We start from the raw sequence: 12,855 nt of genomic DNA on the forward strand, positions 1-12,855 counted from the left end.
TGTTAGTGGCATAAACGGGTCCTGTGGTGCTGTCCGCTTGAAAGTGGTCGTGCCACACGAACAAACGCAGGGTGCATTTTCTATACGGTTGACGCACCCTATCTTTGAAATGTTGTACTTTTTGGTCTTAAATTCATATTGGCAATCTCGACGGAGCATTAAGGTCAAATGATACCCGACTCAATCTCAAAACAATAACCTTTAGATTCGGTCATCACAGCGTGCCCTGGACAAGCTGTAAATTTTGGTAAAATTGGTAAAAACGTTATTATTATCAAGTTGGTTATGTCTCGATGCAACTCCAATCCGAAGGGTTTTAACCCCTACAGTTGGTCATGGTTTACTCCCGGGAAAGTATGATTACAAAAACTGCTGTGTTTGCCGCCACGCGGGGTAATTGTTCCGAGATGCCTGAGATCAATGATTTGCCGAGAAACATGGAAAAACCACTGATTGACACAAGCCAAATTGCTGTCACGTGAGCGTTGAGGGCCGAAATTATCCAATCGTCTGCAACTTCATTGAATGCACGCTTGTCAATCTAATCGCTCTTGCTGGCTATGCCATGCAGGATACCTTTATAAGGTGAAACTAGGCGTAATTACTTCTCACAATAGATATGGCGGGAAACACTATGATGGAAAAAGCTGTATTTGAAAAAATGCCATATCTTTATGAGTAAACAGCACAAAAGCATTATCTAGGCAATTAAATATATGAATTTCTAGGTATTTGATATGAAGAAAAATAGACATCAAGGTCATGATCGTGACTAATTAGGGTGATTGCTATAGATACACCGTGTGAAAACTACTTTTTTGGAAAAATGGACATTCTTTGTCAGTAAAGTGCTCAAGTATGTAATGCAAGTGTCAAGGCATATAAATGTTTCGCTGCGAAATAGACTTCATTCACGCTTTGGGATAATTAAGGGAATTGGCATACATAATCAAGGTCGTTGCTATGGAAATAACACGAAGAAACCAGTCTTCGAAAAATAGACGTCATATCTTAGCAAGTACACAACACAATAGCAACATCTCAGAGTCAAAGTATATATTAAGAGTCTAAATATTCGACTTTTGCGTGAAGATCATTTGTGATTAAGTTCATGATCACGACAAGTCAGGGTCTTTGCAATGTAAACAACGTGATGAAAGTGCCATTTTTTAGATAAACCATGGAAGTAAGTAATCCGAGTTTCTAGATATGTAAATTCCTAGCTGTCAAGTAAAATGCAATCACGCAACTGCTCTGGGGTAGTTAAAGTCATTGTCAGTGGGATAATTAAGTTCCGTAATTAAAGCCTCAGTATTTCTCGTTTTCACCTATTTTTATTTGAAACAGTATCTTCAATTTTGAAAAGTAGATGATAATTGATACTGAATCGCGCATTTTCCACGACTAGCCCTGCTCACAAAAGGATACGATTTGCAATATAATGAGTGAAGAATGACTTTCTGTCCGGACAGAAAGTCAGGTTTTGTTGACACAACGAATACAACGTAATAACACTTTTGTGCCTGTGCAACCACATGTTCACAGATTCAGCATTGCATAACGTTCATGGAACCCACGCGGAAGAGGTTTTGTCGCCCCAAATCTAGGGACTCTTCGAAGAAACTCGCGAAAATTCACATATACACCATTTCTGTTGTAAACAAACCCGCACGTCATTTCAAGTTTTACGGTCAATATTTAGGGCTTTTATGTAGCTACAGCAGCACAAATCTTGCTTATATCTTCATTATGTTGTATTCCAAGGTGAATGTATGGGAAAAACGGGAAATCTTGGATGATGAAAAATGGTCAAAATAAGAAATACTGGGGCTTAAAGGTCAAAGTCATGCCTAATCAGGATTGGCTATGGAAATACATCAGGGAAGCGCCTACGGTTGAGGTTAATATCTTTGGAAGCAAATAACACAAAAACATATGTATCCTTTCATGGCATTTAGGGCAAAAGAAATAAGGGAGGAATAATAAAAACTCAAAAGAGGTTTGAAAAACTGGTCATCTCTACTTTGGTAAAAAATTATTGTAACTTGTTTAAACAGTGATGCATTTTATGTTTTACACGAAATTACTACATGAAATTAATAACAAAGCTTATCCATGTCATTCGCATTGAATTGTCTGGTAACAATTACACAGTCCTATCATTACACATGTACATGTACAAATTGAAACAGAACGGACAAAAAAGCGAAAAGGTGATGGATACACACACGTAAATACGGAAAATTCAAAGTAAATCTATCATCTTTCAAATTGACTGCTATGAATATTATCGCTAAGAAAAGACTTAAAGTTCATTTAAACACAAAACAGCTCGAATAGGCAACATGTATTAGTCTAGTAAACATGCATGCTCAGTAGTAAAATGAAATTTTTTCGATACATGCTGAGATGTAAGAAAATTTGATATGAACTCCACAATCAAGAGTTCAATGGAAACAAGCAGATTATGATAGCTAAGAATGAAAGGCTAACAGAAAAACATGTGGTATAAAGTGCTAATCGGGTTGGGGGTCTGGGCTGGCCCGTGGACTATATGGTATCCCACTTGAGGTTTCGTCATCATGTACGTTCCAACCGCCCACTATCACCATGGAAATAAGTGATATATCTCCAACGGATTTTGGCATTTGCATCAAAACCTTTCTAAAGTTACAATGAATTTTGAGAGTTGTTGAAATATTGCCACTTATTTTCAATCACTATTATAACTATGCTAATTGCTGTCAGTTAAATAGGGTAGACATACCGAATTTGATTCAGACTTGCAAAGGCAATGCCCATTACAGTACTATAAATTATACAAGCGATCACCTTAGTAACATGGTATTGTTTTGAAAATGCTAATGTGATACATGGTCGGTGTATTTCGGTGTATTGCTTCTGTTCGGTTCATTTCGTCACTTGCCGGCTGTGCGTTACAGGTTTCCCTACCTGCGAGACGGGGGGGGGGGGGGTTGTATGGCGAACATTCCGTACGCTCAGCTCTGTCGATTTTTATATAATTTCAACTCCTGTTGCAGTGGTAGCTAATCCAAAGTTCAGCGATTACAAGATCCTGGTGTTTATTTAGCCTACGACATAAATTGTAGCCGTTCTTTTTCGCCTGGGACGTTTTTCTGGATTTTTACCAATTGGCTGCACCAGAGAGGAGAGAAAATAGACACGTGTCAAGTAACGATTTGTGAGGTTGGTTTGAAGCCACGTTACCAGAAATTGGCCAGCTTAGGCGAAGTTCCTATCATAACGGTATTCCCTTTGAAACAAATCTGTCTATGGACGTATATGGTAGGAGTAATGGACGTATGCATACACAGCGATATAAATTTCCCTCAGGTATAAGGGCCACAAAAACGAAACTAAAATAAAATTACAGTACTTAGTATGCACACGTTGTCTCACTCCAACAGAACAACTAAAATATTTTGTGTATGTCCATGCATTCAAAGTGAGTGTGCGTACATGTGTGTACTGTGTGTGCACATGCCTGTGGGTCTTAGGGGCCGCGGAAAATTAAAACATGCGAATGGTAAATTCAATTTTTGCGTTCGGGGTTGATATGTTTCGATTACCGTGCGCAAAGATCGCACTACGCATTTTAATGAATTGCAAATATCACGCTATCGTGTTTGGCCTGTAGCATGTATGATCGTATTAGTCAGATTACAAAGATTTGTTGTGTTACCGCACTATTACAATTTGTTGCAAATTCCTAGCGTGACCTAATTACCGATTGTAGGTATGCTGATATAGAATAAGGCTTGGTTGGATTTTCACACTTCCAAACTTCCGTTTAGGGGAGGGGAAGGGGTTGAGGCCAAAGGCAATGAGTTGCATTTACCGTGCGGTATGTTTTAATTAACCACCGCCCCTTAGTGTGAGTGTGATACATAGATATTTACCGATTAACTGGTATTGTTGTTTTCAGATTGAAGGCGCCTTCATGCAAGGCTATGGTTTTTATATGACAGAAGACGTGATGTGGTCAGAGGAAGGAGAGTTAATCAATAGCGGGCCAGGAACGTATCGAGTTCCACGAGTTAATCACATACCCAGAGAGTTTAATGTAACTTTGCTGAAGAACGTAGAATGCCCGGAGAATATCTATTCTTCAAAGGTTTGTACAGCCTACAAATTATGGGGACATCATACTATTACTGTGGTGCATATCTCACCATTGTATCTTTAGCTTCTCAAAATATATAGTGAATATTCTTATCACATATGCCCCCATGATTTAAACAACAACGGGTAATGTTTGGTGGCAAAATTGTGCGGCACTGAAAACAATATCTTCAGCTAATTGTCTCTTTCGCCTGACTATTGAAGTTCATCGATCCTCAAACAAACTTTTATTGGTTGGGGTAGCAATCAAACTTGAACAGCAATTAATTTTTTTAGGAAAGTTATGAAAACCTATAAATTATATAACATAGGTAAGAGTTCTTTAGCACATTAAGTGCGGAAAAGTCCGTCCAGCTTTTAATAGACTTGCGGAGATGAGAAAAAAAATTCTTAAAAAGCTTGACAAGGCACTGCTGAAATAGCAAGCGAACTATAGCACCACAACTGGCAATTTTCTAGAACTATCATGTAAAAAAGAAAGTAAAACTTTAATCTAATTAAAAAGATCTCTTTATGATTTCAAATAACATGCACAGAAAGCGTACAAGCAGTGTTTCTACACAAAATAGTACACTGTAAGGCTCACACTAAAGAAACATAGTGTAAGCCAAATTAAGTTTTGAGGAAAGGTTTACAGCATATTCCAGAGGTTATTGACAAAGTTATATTTCTTTTCAAATTTGGTTTCAAATTGGATTGTTTAGCTTGACGTTATCACAATGTCTATAAATGTTATAAGCTAAATCATATCATTTGCAGGGAAAAGAGTTTTGCAAAATGCTGCCAAACAAATGTCCCAATCAAGAAAGTGAAGTAATATTACAATTATAAGTGGTGGAAGGTGGATCACAATGAGATGTATAGTGACGAAACAAGTTTTTCCGTCAAGTTTCATTAAAGGCCTGTGTCGACGCAAGATTGTCTGGTCGAAAAATTTACCCACCAAATTACCGATTTCAGTGGAGAACAAAATTAAAGGCTATGACACCTCCATAATCCTCTTTTAGTCTTGAACAAACTTGATCCCAGGGATCAAATGCCTGACCTTTAACACTGCTACAATTTTAAAGTCTGTATATTGCGAAAATAATATCATCGTAAGGATGTATGCAGTAAATTTGAATCATTTATTCCAACAGTCCAAACCTAAATCTCATCCTTATTAAATATGTTGATTTAAGCTTAGCATTTAATGTTGCCTCTGGGAAAAATAAAAATGTGTGGCTCCAATATCATTCTTTTCATAAATAGGGTAGGTATGGACGGAAGAACATTTTATTTTTTGTACCTTTTATAACATCTACAAGTCAAGGCATCCAGAATACCGTATCTTATTTGAAAATTATCAACTTATCTGAACCACACAATATTGTTTTTTGTCTTATATCCATACAGTAGGTCTTGTGTGGCAGTTTTCGTAAATTGCCAATCCGTTTAAACGCGATTTGTCTACTAGGTCCATCCTTTTGCCATTATTCTTTCTGTAGAATGAAAGCAACTGGAAAATCCACTGGAAATAGTTGTAAAACCAGATCCTTTATTGCACGAAGTTTCAAAGTTTTGATTTGCTTGGAGTACACTTATATTGGGTTTTTAATGTTTTTACACAACAGGGAATAGGCGAGGTACCCTTAAATCTTGCATCGTCTGTGTACTTCGCTACGAAGAACGCAATTCAGTCAGCCAGAAATGACATTGGACTGGGAGGCAAGTTTCGCCTGGATACCCCTGCTACACCAAGGCGTGTCCTCCTTGCATGCGGAGACCAAACCACCAAGATGTAGAATTCAGCGGATACAAGCTCTACGTCCACAGGATGTTGCTTACATCTTTCTTTAGTTTCTTTCTATATCGTAATAATGACTATTGCCATCTGTGTTGATACTACGATAAAAATGATAGGAAAATATATTGTACGAGGTTGTGGTGCCTGCTCAACAGCGAGTGTACCTGATGAATAATTCATGTATTATCTTCTTATATATGGAGGTTACAGGTATATTTTCATCTTGATATTTTGAAAGATTACTTAGTCAAGTTTCAGCTTTTTGCTTTTCTTTTTGTTAACACAAAGTCTATGCATATTAATCAGTAAGTTTATCTATGTGTACCAATTGTAGTTAAAAACTAAAACATGAATATAGTACAAAAGCGCGTGCCACTTTCAGCGTTGAGTCAACGTTTGCTGTAACAGTTTGAATGAGTTTCTTTTCACAAAAAGTTTTTTTTTTCTGATTCCTGTGAACTATATCTGGATGTAACAAGGGATGCTCTCATATGGCGTAACTGGACTTATGAAAACTGCACACTGCTTTGGTCAGTTTCCATGTTTTGCATTACAACTGTACAGACAGCACTAAATATTCTGTGTTGCCCTTACATTGTACAGGATCCAATCAAGTATTTGTCAACTATCTTGTTCTTTTTGCAGTGAGAATGTCTTGCAGTTTTCCAAACAAGTTATTTTCACATAATGTAGTTAGGCTTGGTATCCTTCGTGATAAAGTTTCTAATTTTTAGTTCTGCTGGCGGTAAAAAGTCTTCTTCCCTAAAAGAAAGTCTTTGTGATGATACTGACACACAACTCAACTGTTCGGTAAAAATACGTGTGACAAATATTGAAAGTAGCAAATTTTTATCAAAATTTTAAAAAAAGGGCATCGTTTAACTCACCTGTTTAACCTGCGTACCAAGTTCAAAGCAATGATACAAGACATTTCTCTAGAGGGTAATATGGTAAAAATTCACTCGAAAATATAACGATTTAATTTCCACTATACTGTTGACAAATCTTCCTAAGGTCATCCCTTGAAACCTGTAGATCACATTCAAAAGCAATTGGAAAAGCATCTATTGGTAGCTAGCTCGCCCATGTAAGCAGAAAATCAAGTTTTATTCATGAATACTTTAACATACTTATTGTTAACGAAACATTAATTGACTGGCTATCTAAATAAGATGGGAATGTTGTGGTATAATTATTTACAGTTTCACAAGTAAATTTAACGGAACATATTTACAAACATAAATTCCATGTTATGCAAAATGGCCACATTGTAATGTTTGAGATTTGACAAAATTGTGCACAAGGTATCGCGAGGCTGCTGGCCCAGATTTTGCTTCAGATGCCTTCTTTGGTGAAGTCGCATATCCGTAAGATGTAACATTCTCGTATTAATGGAATTTCATTATTTGAATAAAATTAAACCATAGCGCAAAACTAGTCGTTTGGTAGCTCAGTAACGTGTGTTCTTAACGCATATCTGTCAGATATAACACTCTCGTATAATGGAATGTCATCTTTATATAACTAAAGCCACACTGCACAACTGGTTGTATGGTAGTTCAGTATATGCGAGTTCTAAAAGACAGGTCGCATATCTGTAAGATGTAATTTCTGCGATAATGCATATCATGTCACTATTTGAATAAAATTAATCGATATAGCACAACTTGTTATTTGGTAGATCAGTAGTGTATTCTGAAAGAATCCCATTTCTGGAAATCTGAATGATTCTAGAATGATACTAGAGGTCCCGGGCTAGAATCCTTGCACGGTTCTAAAGTTAGTTATACCACTCATCGCCTCGCGCCCATCGTTCAAACCATGTTGCCAATTTTCCATTACCCACTCTACCGCTGGGATATCGTTTGTTTGAAACTGTTACGTTTACAATGTCATCAGCGCACGTTTCTTGTTATCGCAACACTTTTTTCAAGTGTGTCTTTGGGTGAATTTTGTTTTCTATTGTACAAACTTTCTTTTAACTTGAAAAAAAGCATCAAAGAGCCATGCAAGGATTCGAACCCGGGACCTGTAGTACAATATATAAGTCCCTTCCATTCCCATTACTCCACAAGTAATGAAAAAAAAACAAATAAATGCGGAAGTGACGTAATGCGTTCACACTGGACTACGACTTTGATTCCGACAATGGCAAAAACACCCCAAAGTTCGTGGTATAAGTCGGTTATCGCAACTCGTAACGATGCATTTACGGGGGCTATCGCTACACTTTTGGTCATCAGTTTATAAAAGTCCCGAGGCCGAAGTGTAGCGATAACCCCCGTAAAACCACCGTTACGAGTTGCGATAACCCATACTTACAGATAGTGAACTACCTTCCGGGGGGGGGGGTGACATCTGGATTATCCTGGATCCATATGTCTATCAGTTCTTGTGTCTTATATGGATAGGTTTTAAAGAATGGTCAGCGATGAAATAATTAACCTCAGCTTTGTGATACTACATATGACAAAATTATGTTACAGCCTTCAACACTGTCTTACAACAAAACCTGGTACAGGTCTAGTACAGGTCATTTCAGGTTGACAAGTAAGAAAATTACCTAAAATATATAATTTTGGCGGTTTCCCAACATTTTGAGCAGATGATCTATCTAATAACATCACTTGGGATTTTATATCAAAATACACAGCTATCAGAAAGTGTTTTCGAGAACAAATTTTCTTGACCAAATATGACAAAATTGTCTTAAAAATACAAATTTGTATATTTCAGGACAATTTTCACATATCCAACTATTGCCATCCCTAGGCATCTGTATACCTTTTTTCTTCATAATGCAAAATTTATAAAATAATGGACACTCCACAGCATGATTGTGTCCTCATTCAGTTTCTCCCCGACAAAACAATTGGAACATTTACCCTTTGACCTCTAAGACTAGAAAAGCAAGCGGCGCCCTGATTGGTCAATAACCGTCATGTGATCACCAAGTACGTCATATATCGGCAGACCACGGCTTTCTTCATGCATCATGCATTAGGATTTTACATTTTGCATGTCATAAAAAATGACGATATGGCACAGTTCAGTTTTAAAATATGATATTTATAGATATGACATCAGATTGAGAAAGATAAGGCTGTTCCAATGGAGAAGAAGCATTTTTGTAATCCGAAGTCTTACAGGTCAAAGGGTAAATGTTCCATTTGTATTTTGCCAGATTTTTGAGTTCAGTGTCGCAAAAACACCCTTACATTTTTCACTCTTTTGATTGATAGTTTTGAATGGTAATGTCTACAATTCTATGTTTTTTATCTGTGAATGCGTTCATTTTCAGTTAAAATCCCAAGTTTGGAAAAAATTTACAGTCAAAATTGTAGGCTATGCGATGTCTCAGTTTCATAACTTCGATATTTATACATAGAAGTATAGCAAGGGTAGGGTCGCGTCAGTGTTCTATGATGTGGTAGTGAACGACATCCCGACAGGAGACACTGTAGAGTTGTATCAAGATATGTTTTGTCCTACTTTTTTTACAGATGACGGGTCAAACGCCTGTGGCTGCACACACCGCCAATGTTAACGTTGCTACAACTGCTGAAGGTCGGAATCCAAAATTCACTCTCAAAGAACCTTCTAAACACATACTTTCCACAATTAAGATATCGTAATGTTATTTACATCAAGTTGATCAATGTGGTAGGCGATTTTTAGCAAAAACCAAGTTGTCGGCCAGTATGCAAGTTTACAAGTTTAGCGCATGCGCAGTACACAGCATATAAATATGCTTTTTTGAAAATCAGGTATCACCCTTAAATATATCAATATCTCTTTATTTTCAAAGATTGATCATGCAAGAGAAATTTCAAACCTATTTCATGGTTACTTTCCATGTAACTTCATAAATATTAAAAATTACATATTAAATTAAAGCTGCAAGCAGCGTTGTCGGTGCCCAAGCAATTTGCAAATGACCACAAAAATTTTGGAAGGACTTAGTTTTGAACTCAACATGTTAATTTGTGGCTTGAACAAGAGGCAAGTTGATGCGTCTATGTTGTAATTCTACAATTGTCTATAAGCATTTTGAAGCAACTTTGTAGCTCTGTTGGTTAACCTGGGATAAGGTATGTGCATAACTAATGAGGTGTTGATCATGCAAATATGTTGGAAATAATTCTGATTTGATACTGGTTCATATCTAATTGGAACCAGTCTTTTAGCACTAATGATTCACAGGGAATTAGGTATGTGCATAATTAATGAGGTTATATACATGGAAATATGTTCGGAAAAATTTTGATACACTACTCCTCTTTATGCAACTGGAATTAGCCTTGAAGCCCCAGTGGTTGATCCGGAATTATGTATGCACATAAGTAAATAGATCAAGTTCATGCAAATATGTTGGGTAACTTTTGATTCTATAATGGTTCATATGCAACTGGAACCATCCTTGTAGCCCTTGCAGTTAATCTGAAATCAGGTATGCGCATAGTAACTGATATTGACATTGCTATAGGTCATCCTAAAGTATCAGTGCAAATTATATTTTTGTTCTCATCAAAATGGAAGAAAAAGCAAGCCTTTGCCGCCATTCATAAGCCTGAAATTATACATGCAAAAACAAAATGTTAGTTTGGTCAAAAAGAGGTCAAAGGTCATCTTGAAAATTTTCAAAATATTTCTGATGAATGTTGATCATTAGTAGACATATGTGTACAAAATTCGTCAATCTGCTGTTTTGCATTCTGCTGAAATTAAATATATGCATATTTAATGAGATCAGCAAAAAACAGGTCAAAGGTTATTCAAAAAATTTGAAAAATATTTGTTGTGATTGCTGATGAGTAGCAGAGCTAATTGTGTACAGTTTGTGACTCTGACTTTGCTCATAGCATTAGCATTGAGATATACATTTTAGATGAGGTATGTGAAAAACAAGGTCAAGGGTCATCGAAAAATCCCAAAAAATTCATAATATATTTGGTGTCATATAGACTCATAAACATCAATCATGATATAAATACCACCAATATTAAGCTCAGAAATCGATATGCAAATTAGTACTGCGATTAGGCATTTTCCAATATGGCGGCCATATTTGTTTATTTTTTCAGATGAAATTTACATACTTTGTACAAGTCATCAACATGATACTCTGTGCAAAGTTGCAGTTCAATCAGCCATTTGTTCTTGAGAAGGAGATTTTCGAAATTTTAACTCCTTTTTTGGTAAATCCAAGATGGCCGACACAGGGGTCAACCAATCTCAATGCCTTGGACAAACTTAGTAGACGTATGTTAGATGAGCATGTATAACTAATATCAGCACGCTGTGAATTGTGGTTCTGGAGAAGAAGATTTTTAAAGTTTTTTGCCGATTTCGGAAAATCCAATATGGCGGCCAAGGTCACGTGACCGCTCAAGTTTTTATTGGCGAATCTGAAAGGACTCATCCAACATAAGCTACATGCAAAATTTCGAGTTGATTTGCCCTGTGGTTTTTGAGAAGCAGTGGTTAAAAGATTTTCAGAAAATCCAATATGGCCGCCGAGTCACGTGACTAATTACTAATTCAAGGTATAGGTGCACGAGGTCTGATAGGCCCTGATCACTGTACCAAGTTTGGGATTTGTAGATTTAGTGGTTTTCGAGTTCTAGGGGCGCAAAAAAACGGCCCAAGAATAAGAAGAGGAAGAAGAAGAAGAAGAAGAAGATCATGACGCTACCACTCCATTAAAACTTAGACCCGAGTAGGCCTTCTAACTCGGGTTTACTGGGGTTGGGAGTTAATTCCATGTGCACACATTACAATCACAGGTTAAATACACAATGTATACATACAGCCAGGGATTAACATTGATTTGGTATGTTGCTAAGACAGGAATATGTTTGTGTTTTATTGAGAAATAAATGTTAAAATACGTATATATGCTTGGATTTTGCCCAAATAAATTATTTATATTGGAATGATAACTTTGTGGTGACTTCATGATTTACCAAAGTCAAAGATATGTTTGACACAATCATTTGCAGGTCTCTTGGAGTGTAGTCATTGTTGATTGGGGAGATTGAATTCCCAGGTTTATCTGCAGGTCAGTGTTTGCTCTCCATGAGGGGTAACACTTTGAGTACACACAGGAAGAGCTTGTAAACAGATAAAAAAGTGGGGTTGGCTGTCCCAATTTTTTAATGGAGTGGTTGCGTCATGTGAAAAACTCCGGTAAAACCAATAGGTGCCCAAGCACTAGCTTGGGCACCTAAAAACACTTTCTTACAACGATTCAATAAAAAACCTGTTAACATGCAAGAGATATTGGTACAACACACCACTGTACCAAATTACAGAAAAAGTTACTGAAGTGTTTTTGCACATTCGCTGTGGACGGCTACAGCATACGGCGTAAGGCCAAAGGCATACAGTGCATACAGAGTGATCACATAAGTCCATTTGACCGTTGGTCCAACTGACTAAAATCAGCAAAAATACAAAAGTCAAGATATCTTCAAGATATCTTCATGATAAACATAAAATTTTACTTACTCAAATACTGCTGTTTTGATTGCTTTGAAAATTGGTAAGTTTTTACCATTTCTACATTTTTAAAGCTCTTTGCATAATTTAGGTATGCAAACTTCATGTGAACAAATCCCATCTACAGCCAAGGATACATCCCCGCACCAAATACCAAGCTAAAATGGGAAGCAGTTTGTGAGTTTTTGATGTTGATGGACATACATTGCGCACATACATACAGACGTCACCCAATTAAGTCTAATGATAACCTCATATTTTTACACCAAATTAAGCTAAAAATTAGAATGTCTATTGGAAATCCATTTTACCTGACTAAGATCCTTAAGTGTATTGTCACATTTCATTCACTATAAAGCTAATATCGTGAAAATGCACACATCAAAATGCAAATCATGATTCATAGTCCTGCATGTTAAACTGAT

General features: G+C 36.7%; 1 protein-coding gene and 1 long non-coding RNA gene across 2 annotated transcripts in view; one reads left to right on the plus strand and one right to left on the minus strand.

Annotated features, from left to right (window-relative positions):
* LOC139139917 (xanthine dehydrogenase/oxidase-like) overlaps positions 1-7,366 on the plus strand; it is a 49,313-nt gene extending 41,947 nt beyond the window's left edge. Inside the window, exons 13-14 of the mRNA XM_070708881.1 lie at positions 3,947-4,135; positions 5,757-7,366. Coding sequence (XP_070564982.1) covers positions 3,947-4,135; positions 5,757-5,927 — 360 coding nt within the window. The 3' untranslated portion in view covers positions 5,928-7,366. The remainder of the gene's footprint in view (positions 1-3,946; positions 4,136-5,756) is intronic.
* Positions 1-12,855, minus strand: part of LOC139139954 (uncharacterized) — a 241,835-nt gene that overhangs the window by 140,014 nt on the left and 88,966 nt on the right. The window lies entirely within an intron of this gene.

The sequence above is a fragment of the Ptychodera flava genome, chromosome 9 (assembly GCF_041260155.1).
Source record: "Ptychodera flava strain L36383 chromosome 9, AS_Pfla_20210202, whole genome shotgun sequence".
NCBI classification, from domain to species: domain Eukaryota; kingdom Metazoa; phylum Hemichordata; class Enteropneusta; family Ptychoderidae; genus Ptychodera; species Ptychodera flava.